The sequence below is a fragment of the Oncorhynchus clarkii genome, chromosome 12 (genome assembly GCF_045791955.1).
Source record: "Oncorhynchus clarkii lewisi isolate Uvic-CL-2024 chromosome 12, UVic_Ocla_1.0, whole genome shotgun sequence".
NCBI lineage: Eukaryota > Metazoa > Chordata > Actinopteri > Salmoniformes > Salmonidae > Oncorhynchus > Oncorhynchus clarkii.
Genome location: NC_092158.1, coordinates 646666 through 667498, shown reverse-complemented (window position 1 = coordinate 667498; position 20833 = coordinate 646666). Strand labels below are relative to the sequence as shown.

The 20833-nt window shown below is 45.7% G+C and overlaps 1 protein-coding gene across 1 annotated transcript in view; it reads right to left on the bottom strand.

The window, feature by feature from the left end:
- LOC139421801 (galactose-1-phosphate uridylyltransferase) overlaps nucleotides 1-20833 on the bottom strand; it is a 77218-nt gene that overhangs the window by 32145 nt on the left and 24240 nt on the right. The window contains exons 4-5 of the mRNA XM_071172920.1: nucleotides 14948-15077; nucleotides 8744-8800 (exon numbers count right to left, since the gene is read on the bottom strand). Coding sequence (XP_071029021.1) covers nucleotides 8744-8800; nucleotides 14948-15077 — 187 coding nt within the window. The remainder of the gene's footprint in view (nucleotides 1-8743; nucleotides 8801-14947; nucleotides 15078-20833) is intronic.

The following is a 20833-nucleotide window of genomic DNA, read 5'->3' as shown; positions in this document are numbered from 1 at the left end:
CTACTCAGGGCCCATGGCCTCCGATAAGGAGAGCTGCAACTAGCCTACTCAGGGCCCATGGCCTCTGATGAGTAGAGCTGGAACAAGCCTACTCAGGGCCCATGGCCTCCGATAAGGACAGTTGGAACTAGCCTTCTCAGGGCCCATGGCCTCCGATAAGGAGAGCTGGAACTAGCCTACTCAGGGCCCATGGCCTCCGATAAGAGAGCTGGAACTAGCCTTCTCAGGACCAATGGCCTCCGATAAGGAGAGCTGGAACTAGTCTACTCAGGGCCCATGTCCTCCGATAAGGAGAGCTGGAACTAGCCTACTCAGGGCCCATGGCCTCCGATAAGTAGAGCTGGAACAAGCCTACTCAGGGCCCATGGCCTCCGATAAGGACAGCTGGAACTAGCCTTCTCAGGGCCCATGTCCTCCGATAAGGAGAGCTGGAACTAGCCTTCTCAGGGCCCATGGCCTCCGATTAGGAGAGCTGGAACTAGCCTTCTCAGGGCCCATGGCCTCCGATAAGGAGAGCTGGAACTAGCCTACTCAGGGCCCATGTCCTCCGATAAGGAGAGCTGGAACTAGCCTTCTCAGGGCCCATGGCCTCCGATAAGGAAAGCTGGAACTAGCCTTCTCAGGGCCCATGTCCTCCGATAAGGAGAGCTGGAACTAGCCTTCTCAGGGCCCATGTCCTCCGATAAGGAGAGCTGGAAATAGCCTTCTCAGGACCCATGGCCTCCGATAAGGAGAGCTGGAACTAGCCTTCTCATGTCCCATGGCCTCCGATAAGGAGAGCTGGAACTAGCCTACTCAGGGCCCATGGCCTCTGATAAGGAGTGCTGGAACTAGCCTACTCAGGGCCCATGGCCTCTGATAAGTAGAGCTGGAACAAGCCTACTCAGGGCCCATGGCCTCCAATAAGGAGAGCTGGAACTAGCCTTCTCAGGGCCCATGGCCTCCGATAAGGAGAGCTGGAACTAGCCTTCTCAGGGCCCATGGCCTCCGATAAGGAGAGCTGGAACTAGCCTTTTCAGGGCCCATGTCCTCCGATAAGAGGGGCTGGAACTAGCCTACTCAGGGCCATGTCCTCCGATAAGGAGAGCTGGAACGAGCCTTCACAGGACCATGTCCTCCGATAAGGAGAGCTGGAACTAGCCTTCTCAGGACACATGGCCTCCGATAAGGAGAGCTGAAAATAGCCTTCTCAGGGCCCATGTCCTCCGATAAGGAGAGCTGGAACGAGCCTTCTCAGGACCATGTCTTCCGATAAGGAGAGCTGGAACTAGCCTTCTCAGGACCCATGTCCTCCGATAAGGAGAGCTGGAACTAGCCTTCTCAGGACCTATGTCCTCTGATAAGGAGAACTGGAACTAGCCTACTCAGGGCCCATGGCCTCCGATAAGGAGAGCTGGAACTAGCCTACTCAGGGCCCATGGCCTCCAATAAGGAGAGCTGGAACTAGCCTACTCAGGGCCCATGTCCTCCGATAAGGAGAGCTGGAACTAGCCTACTCAGGGCCCATGGCCTCCGATAAGGAGAGCTGGAACTAGCCTACTCAGGGCCCATGGCCTTCCAATAAGGAGAGCTGGAACTAGCCTACTCAGGGCCCATGGCCTCCAATAAGGAGAGCTGGAACTAGCCTTCTCAGGGCCCATGGCCTCCGATAAGGAGAGCTGGAACTAGCCTTCTCATGTCCCATGGCCTCCGATAAGGAGAGCTGGACCTAGCCTACTCAGGGCCCATGGCCTCCGATAAGTAGAGCTGGAACAAGCCTACTCAGGGCCTATGGCCTCCGATAAGGACAGCTGGAACTAGCCTTCTCAGGGCCCATGGCCTCCGATAAGGAGAGCTGGAACTAGCATACTCAGGGACCATGTCCTCCGATAAGAGAGCTGGAACTAGCCTTCTCAGGACCCATGGCCTCCGATAAGGAGAGCTGGAACTAGCCTACTCAGGGCCCATGTAGTCCGATAAGGAGAGCTGGAACTAGCCTTCTCAGGGCCCATGTCCTCCGATAAGGAGAGCTGGAACTAGCCTTCTCAGGGCCCATGTCCTCCGATAAGGAGAGCTGGAACTAGCCTACTCAGGGCCCATGGCCTCCGATAAGTAGAGCTGGAACAAGCCTACTCAGGGCCCATGGCATCCGATAAGGACAGCTGGAACTAGCCTTCTCAGGGCCCATGTCCTCCGATAAGAGGAGCTGGAACTAGCCTTCTCAGGGCCCATGGCCTCCGATTAGGAGAGCTGGAACTAGCCTACTCAGGGCCCACTGCCTCCGATAAGGAGAGCTGGAACTAGCCTTTTCAGGGCCCATGTCCTCCGATAAGAGGGGCTGGAACTAGCCTACTCAGGGCCATGTCCTCCGATAACGAGAGCTGGAACGAGCCTTCACAGGACCATGTCCTCCGATAAGGAGAGCTGGAACTAGCCTTCTCAGGACCCATGGCCTCCGATAAGGAGAGCTGAAACTAGCCTTCTCAGGGCCCATGTCCTCCGATAAGGAGAGCTGGAACTAGCCTTCTCAGGGCCCATGTCCTCCGATAAGGAGAGCTGGAACTAGCCTTCTCAGGGCCCATGTCCTCCGATAAGGAGAGCTGGAACGAGCCTTCTCAGGGCCCATGTCCTCCAATAAGGAGAGCTGGAACGAGCGTTCTCAGGACCATGTCCTGCGATAAGGAGAGCTGGAACTAGCCTTCTCAGGACCCATGTCCTCCGATAAGGAGAGCTGGAACTAGCCTTCTCAGGACCCATGGCCTCCGATAAGGAGAGCTGGAACTAGCCTTCTCAGGACCTATGTCCTCTGATAAGGAGAGCTGGAACTAGCCTTCTCAGGACCCATGGCCTCCGATAAGGAGAGCTGGAACTAGCCTTCTCAGGACCTATGTCCTCTGATAAGGAGAACTGGAACTAGCCTACTCAGGGCCCATGGCCTCCGATAAGGAGAGCTGGAACTAGCCTACTCAGGGCCCACATGTCCTCCGATAAGTGGAGCTGGAACTAGCCTTCTCAGGGCCCATGTCCTCTGATAAGGAGAGCTGGAACTAGCCTTCTCAGGGCCCATGTCCTCCGATAAGGAGAGCTGGAACTAGCCTACTCAGGGCCCATGGCCTCCGATAAGGAGAGCTGGAACTAGCCTACTCAGGGCCCATGGCCTCCAATAAGGAGAGCTGGAACTAGCCTTCTCAGGGCCCATGGCCTCCGATAAGGAGAGCTGGAACTAGCCTTCTCAGGCCCATGGCCTCCGATAAGGAGAGCTGGAACTAGCCTACTCAGGGCCCATGGCCTCCAATAAGGAGAGCTGGAACTAGCCTTCTCAGGGCCCATGGCCTCCGATAAGGAGAGCTGGAACTAGCCTACTCAGGGCCCATGTAGTCCGATAAGGAGAGCTGGAACTAGCCTTCTCAGGGCCCATGTCCTCCGATAAGGAGAGCTGGAACTAGCCTTCTCAGGGCCCATGTCCTCCGATAAGGAGAGCTGGAACTAGCCTACTCAGGGCCCATGGCCTCCGATAAGTAGAGCTGGAACAAGCCTACTCAGGGCCCATGGCATCCGATAAGGACAGCTGGAACTAGCCTTCTCAGGGCCCATGTCCTCCGATAAGAGGAGCTGGAACTAGCCTTCTCAGGGCCCATGGCCTCCGATTAGGAGAGCTGGAACTAGCCTACTCAGGGCCCACTGCCTCCGATAAGGAAAGCTGGACCTAGCCTTTTCAGGGCCCATGTCCTCCGATAAGAGGGGCTGGAACTAGCCTACTCAGGGCCATGTCCTCCGATAAGGAGAGCTGGAACGAGCCTTCACAGGACCATGTCCTCCGATAAGGAGAGCTGGAACTAGCCTTCTCAGGACCCATGGCCTCCGATAAGGAGAGCTGAAACTAGCCTTCTCAGGGCCCATGTCCTCCGATAAGGAGAGCTGGAACTAGCCTTCTCAGGGCCCATGTCCTCCGATAAGGAGAGCTGGAACTAGCCTTCTCAGGACCATGTCCTGCGATAAGGAGAGCTGGAACTAGCCTTCTCAGGACCCATGTCCTCCGATAAGGAGAGCTGGAACTAGCCTTCTCAGGACCCATGGCCTCCGATAAGGAGAGCTGGAACTAGCCTTCTCAGGACCTATGTCCTCTGATAAGGAGAGCTGGAACTAGCCTTCTCAGGACCCATGGCCTCCGATAAGGAGAGCTGGAACTAGCCTTCTCAGGACCTATGTCCTCTGATAAGGAGAGCTGGAACTAGCCTTCTCAGGACCCATGGCCTCCGATAAGGAGAGCTGGAACTAGCCTTCTCAGGACCTATGTCCTCTGATAAGGAGAACTGGAACTAGCCTACTCAGGGCCCATGGCCTCCGATAAGGAGAGCTGGAACTAGCCTACTCAGGGCCCACATGTCCTCCGATAAGTGGAGCTGGAACTAGCCTTCTCAGGGCCCATGTCCTCTGATAAGGAGAGCTGGAACTAGCCTTCTCAGGGCCCATGTCCTCCGATAAGGAGAGCTGGAACTAGCCTACTCAGGGCCCATGGCCTCCGATAAGGAGAGCTGGAACTAGCCTACTCAGGGCCCATGGCCTCCAATAAGGAGAGCTGGAACTAGCCTTCTCAGGGCCCATGGCCTCCGATAAGGAGAGCTGGAACTAGCCTTCTCAGGCCCATGGCCTCCGATAAGGAGAGCTGGAACTAGCCTACTCAGGGCCCATGGCCTCCAATAAGGAGAGCTGGAACTAGCCTTCTCAGGGCCCATGGCCTCCGATAAGGAGAGCTGGAACTAGCCTTCTCAGGGCCCATTGCCTCCGATAAGGAGAGCTGGAACTAGCCTACTCAGGGCCCATGTCCTCCGATAAGGAGAGCTGGAACGAGCCTTCTCAGGGCCCATGGCCTCCGATAAGGAGAGCTGGAACTAGCCTACTCAGGGCCCTTGTCCTCCGATAAGGAGAGCTGGAACTAGCCTTCTCAGGGCCCATGTCCTCCGATAAGGAGAGCTGGAACTAGCCTTCTCAGGACCCATGGCCTCCGATAAGGACAGCTGGAACTAGCCTTCTCAGGGCCCATGTCCTCCGATAAGGAGAGCTGGAACTAGCCTTCTCAGGGCCCATGGCCTCCGATTAGGAGAGCTGGAACTAGCCTTCTCAGGACCTATGTCCTCTGATAAGGAGAACTGGAACTAGCCTACTCAGGGCCCATGGCCTCCGATAAGGAGAGCTGGAACTAGCCTACTCAGGGCCCACATGTCCTCCGATAAGTGGAGCTGGAACTAGCCTTCTCAGGGCCCATGTCCTCTGATAAGGAGAGCTGGAACTAGCCTTCTCAGGGCCCATGTCCTCCGATAAGGAGAGCTGGAACTAGCCTACTCAGGGCCCATGGCCTCCGATAAGGAGAGCTGGAACTAGCCTACTCAGGGCCCATGGCCTCCAATAAGGAGAGCTGGAACTAGCCTTCTCAGGGCCCATGGCCTCCGATAAGGAGAGCTGGAACTAGCCTTCTCAGGCCCATGGCCTCCGATAAGGAGAGCTGGAACTAGCCTACTCAGGGCCCATGGCCTCCAATAAGGAGAGCTGGAACTAGCCTTCTCAGGGCCCATGGCCTCCGATAAGGAGAGCTGGAACTAGCCTTCTCAGGGCCCATTGCCTCCGATAAGAGGAGCTGGAACTAGCCTTCTCAGGGCCCATGTCCTCCGATAAGGAGAGCTGGAACTAGCCTTCTCAGGGCCCATGTCCTCCGATAAGGAGAGCTGGAACGAGCCTTCTCAGGACCATGTCTTCCCGATAAGGAGAGCTGGAACTAGCCTTCTCAGGACCCATGGCCTCCGATAAGGAGAGCTGGAACTAGCCTTCTCAGGACCCATGGCCTCCGATAAGGAGAGCTGGAACTAGCCTTCTGGGAGATAGTTACTTACTACATCACTCTACTCCCTCTCTGTTCTCTTTGTCCATCTCGCTGTAATACTAGTGATAGATAGCATGCCAGTAAACTGCATAGTTTTCTGATGTCTTCATCAGAGGAATGTTCTTTAATGAGAGCTCCTTACACAACTTATAAAGATATCTTCACTAGACGACGGACTAATCCACTTCTCTTTGTACTTTGGTACAGCCCAGTCTGCTCCGTTTCCATATTAAATGTCCCTGGCCACAGAGAAACTAGTCAAATCCTGAGCTCATCCAGAGAGGCTGAACAGTCCTTGATGCTATAAAACCATCACACACAGAGAAGGAGACAGGGGAGTTGAGGGGGACAGGGAGGGAGCGAGAGAGAGAGAGGGAGAGATGCTGGTTGGGTAACAGTCTTCAAAGTGCCTTTACAGTCCAGAGAGCCAACAAAGATACAAAAAAAAATGGTGTTTTAGAAAAAAAAAGTCAAGGCGTATCATTTTACATTTAAAACTGTCAGCTGAGCAGCTCAATTTAGGACGCTCAATAAAGTGCTTTTACTGACCTGTTTTTACACACAATGAACATCTAATAACAGTTGGAATAATCAAGGACTTGTTTTACGAGCTGGAGACCAGAGTAAAGTGTCCAACAAACATCTGGAAGTAAGCACAGCTTTGCATTGGCGTGTATTCATGGATGCCAAGGGAAGCAAGGCAAAACATTTACCAAGAAAAAATGTATTCTTCGTCTCTCTGTGTTTCATCATTTTCCTTCAATTCACAAGAGGCTGAATGTATACTACATATCCAAAAGCATGTGGACACCTGCTCGTCGAACATCTCGTTCCAAAATCATGGGCATTAATATGGAGTTGGTCCCCCCTTTGCTGCTATAACAGCCTCCACTCTTCTGGGAAGGCTTTCCACTAGATAATGGAACATTGCTGCTATAACAGCCTCCACTCTTCTGGGAAGGCTTCCACTAGATGTTGGGACATTGCTGAGGGGACTTGCTTCCATTCAGCCACAAGAGTATTAGTGAGGTAGGGCACTGATGTTGGGCGATTAGGCCTGGCTCGGAGTCGGCGTTCCAATTCATCTGAAAGGTGTTTGATGGGGTTGAGATCAGGGCTCTGTGCAGGCCAGTCAAGTTCTTCCACACTGATATCAATAAACTATTTCTATATGGACCTCGCTTTGTGCACGGAGGCATTGTCATGCTGAAACAGGAAAGGGTATTCCCCAAACTGTTGCCACAAAGTTGGAAGCACAGAATCATCTAGAATGTCATTGTATGCTGTAGCGTTAAGATCTCCCTTCACTGGAACTAAGGGGCCCGAAACATCAAACAGCCCAAAACCATCATTCCTCTTACACCAAACTTTACAGTGGGCACTATGCATTGGGGCAGGTAGCGTTCTCCTGGCATCTGCCAAACCCAGATTAGTCTGTCAGACTGCCAGATGGTGAAGCGTGACTCATCACTCCAGAGAACATGTTTCCACTGCACCAGAGTCCAATGGCGGAGAACTTTACACCACTCCAGCTAACGCTTGGCATTGTACATGGTGATTTTAGGCTTGTGTGCCTAAAATGGCTGCTCCATGGCTGCTCAGCCATGGAAACCCATTTCATGAAGCTTCCAACTAACAGTTATTATGCTGACGTTGCTCCAGAGGCAGTTTGGAACTCAGTAGTGAGTGTTGCAACCGAGGACAGACATTTTTTACGCGCTTCAGCACTCGGCGGTCCCGTTCTGTGAGCAGCACATACTGAGCAGCTCATGTTATAGGCAAAAGTATGCTACATGGCAGACCAATCCGAACTCTCGGAATGTCCAGCCCAGCCATTATCTCAGCCAATCATGGCTAGCGGGAAGATTCCTTACTTTTTCTGTGTTTAGACCAACTAGGCATGTAATTTAACCATTTTATTTGTATTTACAGACTGCATACAAGTTTGTTATTAAGGCAAAGTTCACATGTTCCAGAAGGCACTTCTGCCCCAAAAAAACATTTTGCAAAAAAAATAAATAAGTAGAAATGCCTTTCCTGTGAAGTAGTGACATGCAACATATATCTAATTTCCTGAAACTAGTCACAGATGTAGTGTATCTCACCAGAGAAAGCATCCTAGTGAGCAAAACAGTACCCCTCTTTCTCTGTCTGTGTAGGCCTATCTGATCTATCTGATCATGTCTGGTCATAAAGAGTATGACATTGTTGCCTCCCATAGCATTGAATGCAAGGGAAGCCAGCGAGCATCTGGCCCCCCTTGATAAAAACAAAAACACACACACTTACAAGCTAATGTAGCAGGCTGTATTACAGTAGTGTACGGTCCAACAATATGACCATTATTACAGACTGCTGGAGGGTAATATACTGGACCGGTCTGCCTCTCTTTCAGGAGTGGGTACCAGAGGATGGAACAGGCTGACTTACCTGGCAGTGAGAATAGAGGTTGGAACAGGCTGACTTACCTGACAGTGAGGATGGGGGTTGGAACAGGCTGGCTTACCTGGCAGTGAGGATGGGGGTTGGAACAGGCTGGCTTACCTGGCAGTGAGGATGGGGGTTGGAACAGGCTGACTTACCTGACAGTGAGGATGGGGGTTGGAACAGGCTGACTTACCTGACAGTGAGGATGGGGTTTGGAACAGGCTGATTTACCTGGCAGTGAGGATGGGGGTTGGAACAGGCTGACTTACCTGGCAGTGAGGATGGGGGTTGGAACAGGCTGACTTACCTGGCAGTGAGGATGGGGGTTGGAACAGGCTGTCTTACCTGGCAGTGAGGATGGGGGTTGGAACAGGCTGGCTTACCTGGCAGTGAGGATAGAGGTTGGAACAGGCTGGCTTACCTGGCAGTGAGGATGGGGGTTGGAACAGGCTGACTTACCTGGCAGTGAGGATGGGGGTTGGAACAGCCCATCATGGCTCCTTTATTCTCAAAGATCTGAAACACAGTTAAAGACAGGTCTTAGTCTAGTATGGTAATCTAACACAGTTAAAGACAGGTCTTAGTCTAGTATGGTAATCTAACACAGTTAAAGATAGGTCTTAGTCTAGTATGGTAATCTAACACAGTTAAAGATAGGTCTTAGTCTAGTATGGTAATCTAACACAGTTAAAGATAGGTCTTAGTCTAGTATGGTAATCTAATCATGGTTAAAGCCAGGTATGAACATAGGATTGTGATTACATTTCAGAGTCCCTGAAAAGACACAAGGATTCCCCCACCACACACCAACTACACACACACCCTGACCCCACCAACTACACACACACCCTGACCCCACCAACTACACACACACCCAACTACACACACATCCTGACCCCACCAACTACACACACACACCCTGACGCCACCAACTACACACACACCCTGACGCCACCAACTACACACACACCCTTACCCCACCAACTACACACACACCCTGACCACACCAACTACACGCACACCCTGACCCCACCAACTACACACAAACCCTGACCCCACCAACTACACACACACCCTGACGCCACCAACTACACACACACCCTGACCCCACCAACTACACACACACCCAACTACACACACACCCTGACCTCACCAACTAGACACACACACCCTGACGCCACCAACTACACACACACCCTGACCCCACCAACTACACACACACCCTGACCCCACCAACTACACACACACCCTGACCCCACAAACTACACACACACCCTGACCACACCAACTACACACACACCCTGACCCCACCAACTACACACACACCCTGACCCCACCAACTACACAAACACCCTGACGCCACCAACTACACACACACCCTGACCCCACCAACTACACACACACCCTGACCCCACCAACTACACACACACCCGGTGAGGAAGCATCCTGTTGGAGGGAGGTTAAAGACTTCCCCTGTCCGTCCGCAGAGGGTGATAGAAGACAGGAGGTTAAAGACTTCCCCTGTCCGTCCGCAGAGGGTGATAGAAGACAGGAGGTTAAAGACTTCCCCTGTCCGTTCGCAGAGGGTGATAGAAGACAGGAGGTTAAAGACTTCCCCTGTCCGTTCGCAGAGGGTGATAGAAGACAGGAGGTTAAAGACTTCCCCTGTCCGTCCGCAGAGGGTGATAGAAGACAGGAGGTTAAAGACGTCCCCTGTCCGTCCGCAGAGGGTGATAGTAGTAGTAAACTACATGAAAAAAAGGTACCTTAACTAAAAATAATAGAGCCTGTATATCACTTATAAGCAGGCGCGTAACATGCAGGTCAATTTGACCAATCACCCAATAATATACAATGGTTTTTAGGAGCATATACCTATGTGGGTGACTGAAAGATGAACGAGGTTCACACTCCAGTTCAGTTGGTGGCGGAAGGTAGCCAAGCAGAAGACGAGGCCAAGTGTTTAAAAGCGTTGGGCCAGTAATTGAAAGGTCGCTGGTTCGAATCCCTGAGCTGACTAATAAAAACATATGTTGATGAGCCCTTGAGCCCTTGCCCATAACTGATTATGTAAGTCGCTCTGGATAAGAGCTGTATATACACACCATCCTATATAACTACTGTCTATACACACCATCCTTTATAACTACTGTCTACAGACACCACCCTATATAACTACTGTCTACACACACCACCCTATATAACTACTGTCTATACTGTCTATACACACCATCCTATATACCTACTGTCTATACTGTCTATACACACCATCCTATATAACTACTGTTATACACACCATCCTATATAACTACTGTCTATACACACCATCCTATATAACTACTGTTATACACACCATCCTATATAACTACTGTCTATACCGTCTATACACACCATCCTATATACCTACTGTCTATACTGTCTATACAAACCATCCTATTATAACTACTGTCTACACACCATCCTATATAACTACTGTCTATACTGTATATACACACCATCCTATATAACTAATGTCTACACACCATCCTATATAACTGCTGTGTATACACACCATCCTATATAACTACTGTCTATACACACCATCCTATATAACTACTGTCTATACTGTCTATACACACCATCCTATATAACTACTGTCTATACACACCATCCTATATAACTACTGTCTATACTGTCTATACACACCATCCCATATAACTACTGTCTATACACACCATCCTATATAACTACTGTCTATACACACCACCCTATATAACTACTGTCTATACACACCACCCTATATAACTACTGTCTATACAAACAATCCTATATAACTACTGTCTACACACCATGATATATAACTACTGTCTATACTGTGTATACAAACCATCCTATATAACTACTGTCTATACTGTCTATACAAACCATCCTATATAACTACTGTCTACACACCATCCTATATAACTACTGTCTATACACACCACCCTATATAACTACTGTCTATACACACCACCCTATATAACTACTGTCTATACTGTCTATACACACCATCCTATACAACTACTGTCTATACACACCATCCTATATAACGACTGTCTATACAAACAATCCTATATAACTACTGTCTACACACCATCCTATATACCTACTGTCTATACACACCACCCTATATAACTACTGTCTATGCTGTGTATACAAACCATCCTATATAACTACTGTCTATACTGTCTATACAAACCACCCTATATAACTAATGTCTACACACCACACCATCCTATATAACTAATGTCTATACTGTCTATACACACCATCGTATATAACTACTGTCTATACTGTCTATACACACCATCCTATATAACTACTGTCTATACACACCATCCTATATAACTACTGTCTATACTGTCTATACACACCATCCAGTATAACTACTGTCTATACTGTATATACACACCATCCTATATAACTACTGTCTATACACACCATCCTATATAACTACTGTCTATACTGTCTATACACACCATCCAGTATAACTACTGTCTATACTGTATATACACACCATCCTATATAACTACTGTCTATACACACCATCCTATATAACTACTGTCTATACACACCACCCTATTATAACTATTGTCTATACACACCATCCTATATAACTACTGTCTATACACACCATCCTGTATAACTACTATCCATACTGTCTATGAACACCATCCTATATAACTACTGTCTATACACACCATCCTATATAACTACTGTCTATACACACCATCCTATTATAACTACTGTCTATACACACCATCCTATATAAATACTGTCTATACACACCATCCTAAATAACTACTGTCTATACACACCATCCTGTATAACTACTTTCCATACTGTCTGTGCACATCATCCTATTTAACTACTGTCTATACACACCATCCTGTATAACTACTGTCTATACACACCATCCTGTATAACTACTGTCTATACACACCATCCTATATAACTACTGTCTATACACACCATCCTGTATACCTACTGTCTATACACACCATCAAGAATAACTACTGTCTATACACACCGTCCTATATAACTACTGTCTATACACACCATCCTATATAACTACTGTCTATACACACCATCCTATATAACTACTGTCTATACACACCATCCTATATAACTACTGCCTATACACACCATCCTATATAACTACTGCCTATACACACCATCCTATATAACTACTGTCTATACACACCATCCTTTATAACTACAGTCTATACACACTATCCTATATAACTACTTTCTATACTGTCTATACACATCATCCTATATAACTACTGTCTATAAACACCATGCTATATAACTACTGTCTATACACACTATCCTTTATAACTACTGTCTATACACACCATCCCATTATAACTACTGTCCATACTGTATATGCACACCATCCTAAATAACTGTCTATACACACCATCCTCTACAACTACTGTCTCTACAAACCATACTATATAACTACTGTCTATACTGTCTATTTACACCATCCTATATAACTACTGTCTATACACACCATCCTAGATAACACTGTCTATACACACCATCATAAATAACTACTGTCTATATACACCATCCTCTACAACTACTGTCTCTACAAACACACCACCCTATATAATTACTGTCTACACACCATCCTATATAACAACTGTCTATACTGTCTATACACACCATCCAGTATACACCATCCCATATAACTACTATAAATACTGGAGGCTGAGACAGGAGGGGTCAGGATACACTGTGGACAGTAGTTATATAGGATGGTGTGTTATAATACTGTCTATACACACCATCCTGTATAACTACTGTCCATACTGTCTGTGCACATCATCCTATATAACTACTGTCTATACACACCATCCTGTATAACTACTGTCTATACACACCATCCTGTATAACTACTGTCTATACACACCATCCTAAATAACTACTGTCTATACACACCATCCTGTATACCTACTGTCTATACACACCATCAAGAATAACTACTCTCTATACACACCATCCTATATAACTACTGTCTATGTCTATACACACCATCCTATATAACTACTGTCTATACACACCATCCTATATAACTACTGCCTATACACACCATCCTATATAACTATTGTCTATACACACCATCCTATATAACTACTGTCTATACACACCATCCTTTATAACTACTGTCTATACACACCATCCTATATAACTACTTTCTATACTGTCTATACACACCATCCTATATAACTACTGTCTATACACATCATCCTATATAACTACTGTCTATACACACCGTCCTATATAACTACTGCCTATACACACCATCCTATATAACTACTGTCTATACACACCATCATTTATAACTACTGTCTATACACACCATCCAATTAAACTACTGTCTATGCACACCATCCTATATAACTACTGTCTATACACACCATCCTGAATAATTACTGTCCATACTGTCTACACACCATCCTATATAACTATTGTCTATACACACCATTCTATATATCTACTGTCCATATTATCTATACACACCATCATATATAACTACTGTCTATACACACCATCCTGTATAACTACTCTCTATACACACCATCCTATATAACTACTGTCTAAATACACCCTCCTATATAACTATGGTCTATACTGTCTATAACACCATCCTATATATCTACTGTCTATACACACCCTCCTATATAACTACGGTCTATACTGTCTATACACACCATCCTATATAACTACTGTCTATACTGTCTATACACACCATCCTATATAACTACTGTCTATACACACCATCTTATATAACTACTGTCTATACACACCATCCTATTATAACTACTGTCTATACACACCATCCTATATAACTACTGTCTATACTGTCTATACACACCATCCTATATAACTACTGTCTATACTGTCTATACACACCATCCTATATAACTACTGTCTATACACATCGTCCTATATAACTACTGTCTATACTGTCTAACCCTAACCCATCCTATAAATAACTACTGTCTATACACACCATCCTATTATAACTACTGTCTATACACACCATCCTATATAACTATTGTCTATACACACCATCCTATATAACTACTGTCTATACTGTCTATACACACCATCCTTTATAACTACTGTCTTTACCGTCTAACCCTAACCCCTCCTATATAACTGCTGTACATGCCTTTTCTATTCATATACTGTCTATACACACAAATATATACATGCATGTACAGCATGTATGTATGTTATGCCGGACTCGTTCTGATATGTGTGTGTATTGTTTTGTATTGTTAGCTATCCTGCCCCCTTGAGGATAGAAACATAAGCATTTCACCTGCGATAACATCTGCAAAATGTGTACGACTAATCAATTGGATGTAACATCCGATGGTCTGTGAATCTCCTGGCTAAAGGCCTTCTCTATGTTGACAGCAACCCTCCTCTGCCCTCGTGCTTCCCAGGGTGAGAAAGTCATAAAGGGAATAACAGGATTAACACCTGGAGACAGATGTATCAAAGTAGGAGTGCTGATCTCTGATCCGTTCTCCCTTTTAATCGTAATGAATAAGATGATATGGACTGGGGGACCTGATCCTAGACCAGCACTCCTACTCAGTCACTTTGTAGACCAGACCTTACCTGGACCCAGGGGTAGGTGGAGCCTAGATCCACCATCAGTTCTGCCCACTTGTCAATTACTTTGATGATGTCAGGAAGCGTCATGAGAGGCAGTGTGACGTCAGACCAGGGGTGGAAACACATCACCTTGCTGACAAACAAACAACAACAATAAACAACATCACCTTGCTGACAAACAACATTGCATAACCTTACTGAGAAACAAAATCACATAACCTTGTTGACAAACATCATCATCACATCACCTTGCTGACAATCATCATCATCACATCACCTTGCTGACAAACATCACATCACCTTGCAGACAAACGACATCATCACATCACCTTGCTGACAAACAACAACATCACATTGCCTTGCTGACAAACATCATCACATCACCTTGCTGACAAACAACAACATTACATCACCTTGCTGACAAACAACAACATCACATTGCTTTGCTGACAAACATCATCACATCACCTTGCTGACAAACAACAACATCACATTGCCTTGCTGACAAACATCATCACATCACCTTGCTGACAAACATCATCACATCACCTTGCTGACAAACATCATCACATCACCTTGCTGACAAACAACAACATCACATTGCCTTGCTGACAAACATCATCACATCACCTTGCTGACAAACATCATCACATCACCTTGCTGACAAACAACATCATCACATCACCTTGCTGACAAACAACATCATCACATCACCTTGCTGACAAACAACATCATCACATCACCTTGCTGACAAACAACAACATCACATTGCCTTGCTGACAAACATCATCACATCACCTTGCTGACAAACATCATCATCACATCACCTTGCTGACAAACATCATCAAATCACCTTGCTGACAAACAACATCATCACATCACCTTGCTGACAAACATCATCACATCACCTTGCTGACAAACATCATCACATCACCTTGCTGACAAACAACAACATCACATCACCTTGCTGACAAACATCATCACATCACCTTGCTGACAAACATCATCACATCACCTTGCTGACAAACAACATCATCACATCACCTTGCTGACAAACATCATCACATCACCTTGCTGACAAACAACATCATCACATCACCTTGCTGACAAACAACAACATCACATCACCTTGCTGACAAACAACAACATCACATTGCCTTGCTGACAAACATCATCACATCACCTTGCTGACAAACATCATCACATCACCTTGCTGACAAACATCATCACATCACCTTGCTGACAAATAACATCATCACATCACCTTGCTGACAAACAAAATCATCACATCACCTTGCTGACAAACATCATCACATCACCTTGCTGACAAACAACATCATCACATCACCTTGCTGACAAACAACAACATCACATCGCCTTGCTGACAAACAACATCATCACATCACCTTGCTGACAAACATCATCATCACATCACCTTGCTGACAAACATCATCACAACACCTTGCTGACAAACATCATCACATCACCTTGCTGACAAACAACATCATCACATCACCTTGCTGACAAACAACAACATCACATCACCTTGCTGACAAACATCATCATCACATCACCTTGCTGACAAACAACAACATCACATTGCCTTGCTGACAAACAACATCACATCACCTTGCTGACAAACATCATCACATCACCTTGCTGACAAACAACAACATCACATTGCTGACAAACAACATTACATCACCTTGCTGAGAAACAATATCATCACATCACCTTGCTGACAAACAACAACATCACATTGCCTTGCTGACAAACATCATCACATCACCTTGCTGACAAACAACAACATCACATTGCCTTGCTGACAAACAACATCACATCACCTTGCTGACAAACATCATCACATCACCTTGCTGACAAACATCATCACATCACCTTGCTGACAAACAACAACATCACATTGCCTTGCTGACAAACATCATCACATCACCTTGCTGACAAACATCATCACATCACCTTGCTGACAAACAACATCACACCACCTTGCTGAGAAACAACATCATCACATCACCTTGCTGACAAACAACAAAATCGCATCACCTTGCTGACAAACAACAACATCACATTGCCTTGCTGACAAACATCATCACATCACCTTGCTGACAAACAACAACATCACATTGCCTTGCTGACAAACAACATCACATCACCTTGCTGACAAACATCATCACATCACCTTGCTGACAAACAACAACATCACTTTGCTGACAAACAACATTACATCACCTTGCTGAGAAACAACATCATCACATCACCTTGCTGACAAACAACAACATCACATTGCCTTGCTGACAAACATCATCACATCACCTTGCTGACAAACAACAACATCACATTGCCTTGCTGACAAACAACATCACATCACCTTGCTGACAAACATCATCACATCACCTTGCTGACAAACATCACATCACCTTGCTGACAAACAACATCACATTGCCTTGCTGACAAACATCATCACATCACCTTGCTGACAAACATCATCACATCACCTTGCTGACAAACATCATCACATCACCTTGCTGACAAACAACAACATCACATTGCCTTGCTGACAAACATCATCACATCACCTTGCTGACAAACAACAACATCACATTGCCTTGCTGACAAACAACATCACATCACCTTGCTGACAAACATCATCACATCACCTTGCTGACAAACATCATCACATCACCTTGCTGACAAACAACATCACATTGCCTTGCTGACAAACATCATCACATCACCTTGCTGACAAACATCATCACATCACCTTGCTGACAAACAACATCACATTGCCTTGCTGACAAACATCATCACATCACCTTGCTGACAAACAACATCACATCACCTTGCTGACAAACAACAACATCACCTTGCTGACAAACAACATCACACCACCTTGCTGAGAAACAACATCATCACATCACCTTGCTGACAAACAACAAAATCGCATCACCTTGCTGACAAACAACAACATCACATTGCCTTGCTGACAAACATCATCACATCACCTTGCTGACAAACAACAACATCACATTGCCTTGCTGACAAACATCATCACATCACCTTGCTGAGAAACAACATCACATCACCTTGCTGACAAACAACAAAATCGCATCACCTTGCTGACAAACATCATCACATCACCTTGCTGAGAAACAACAACACATCACCTTGCTGAGAAACAACATCATCACATCACCTTGCTGAGAAACAACAACACATCACCTTGCTGACAAACAACATCATCACATCACCTTGCTGACAAACATCATCACATCACCTTGCAGAGAAACAACTTCATCAAATCACCTTGCTGAGAAACAACATCATCACATCACCTTGCTGAGAAACAACAACACATCACCTTGCTGACAAACAACATCATCACATCACCTTGCTGACAAACAACATCATCACATCACCTTGCTGAGAAACAACAACACATCACCTTGCTGAGAAACAACAACACATCACCTTGCTGAGAAACAACAACACATCACCTTGCTGACAAACATCATCACATCACCTTGCTGACAAACAACATAATCACATCACCTTGCTGACAAACAACATCATCACATCACCTTGCTGACAAACAACAAAATCGCATCACCTTGCTTACAAACAACAGGCCCCCAGGTAACTACCCAACTATTATTAATTTGTTAGATATGTCCAACAGCATAATACCAGAGGCAGATACTGTAATATTCACTGTATGAACTACAATAGTCTATCTGGTAAGAAGACCTTGTCATATACCGGTGCTGTTGAGTGGAACAAACTACCACATCAACTCAAAGCCATACAAACCATCACCACTTTTAAAATAATGTCAAAGCTGGCTGCAGATTGAACAGTATAATCAAAACATATGAGACACAATGGAAATAAGTACCCAACTTTATTGCGCAACCCGGTTAAAATAAATACATCTTGGTACATACAGTGGGGCAAAAAAGTATTTAGTCAGCCACCAATTGTGCAAGTTCTCCCACTTAAAAAGAGGAGAGAGGCCTGTAATTTTCATCATAGGTACACTTCAACTATGACAGACAAAATGAGAAAAAAAATCCAGAATATCACATTGTAGGATTTTTTATGAATTTATTTGCAAATTATGGTGGAAAATAAGTATTTGATCACCTACAAACAAGCAAGATTTCTGGCTCTCACAGACCTGTAACAACTTCTTTAAGAGGCTCCTCTGTCCTCCACTCGTTACCTGTATTAATGGCACCAGTTTGAACTTCTTATCAGTATATAAGACAAGTGTCCACAACCTCAAACAGTCACACTCCAAACTCCACTATGGCCAACACCAAAGAGCTGTCAAAGGACACCAGAAACAAAATTATAGACCTGCACCAGGCTGGGAAGACTGAATCTGCAATAGGTAAGCAGCTTGGTTTGAAGAAATCAACTGTGGGAGGGAGCAATTATTAGGAAATGGAAGACATACAAGACCACTGTTAATCTCCCTCGATCTGGGGCTCCACGCAAGATCTCACCCCGTGGGGTCAAAATGATCACAAGAACGGTGAGCAAAAATCAACAAACAACATCATCACATCACCTTGCTGACAAACAACATCATCACATCACCTTGCTGACAAACAACAACATCACATTGCCTTGCTGACAAACATCATCACATCACCTTGCTGACAAACATCATCACATCACCTTGCTGACAAACAACAACACCACCTTGCTGACAAACAACAACATCACATCACCTTGCTGACAAACATCATCATCACATCACCTTGCTGACAAACAACAACATCACATTGCCTTGCTGACAAACAACATCATCACATCACCTTGCTGACAAACAACATCATCACATCACCTTGCTGACAAACAACAACATCACATTGCCTTGCTGACAAACATCATCACATCACCTTGCTGACAAACAACAACATCACATTACCTTGCTGACAAACAACATCACATCACCTTGCTGACAAACATCATCACATCACCTTGCTGACAAACAACATCACATTGCCTTGCTGACAAACATCATCACATCACCTTGCTGACAAACATCATCACATCACCTTGCTGACAAACAACAACATCACCTTGCTGACAAACAACAAAATCGCATCACCTTGCTGACAAACAACAACATCACATCACCTTGCTGACAAACATCATCACATCACCTTGCTGACAAACAACAACATCACATTGCCTTGCTGACAAACAACATCACATCACCTTGCTGACAAACATCATCACATCACCTTGCGGACAAACAACAACATCACATTGCTGACAAACAACATTACATCACCTTGCTGAGAAACAACATCATCACATCACCTTGCTGACAAACAACAACATCACATTGCCTTGCTGACAAACATCATCACATCACCTTGCTGACAAACAACAACATCACATTGCCTTGCTGACAAACAACATCACATCACCTTGCTGACAAACATCATCACATCACCTTGCTGACAAACATCATCACATCACCTTGCTGACAAACAACAACATCACATTGCCTTGCTGACAAACATCATCACATCACCTTGCTGACAAACATCATCACATCACCTTGCTGACAAACAACAACATCACCTTGCTGACAAACAACATCACACCACCTTGCTGAGAAACAACATCATCACATCACCTTGCTGACAAACAACAAAATCGCATCACCTTGCTGACAAACATCATCACATCACCTTGCTGAGAAACAACAACACATCACCTTGCTGAGAAACAACATCATCACATCACCTTGCTGAGAAACAACAACATCACATTGCCTTGCTGACAAACATCATCACATCACCTTGCTGACAAACAACATCATCACATCACCTTGCTGACAAACAACATCATCAC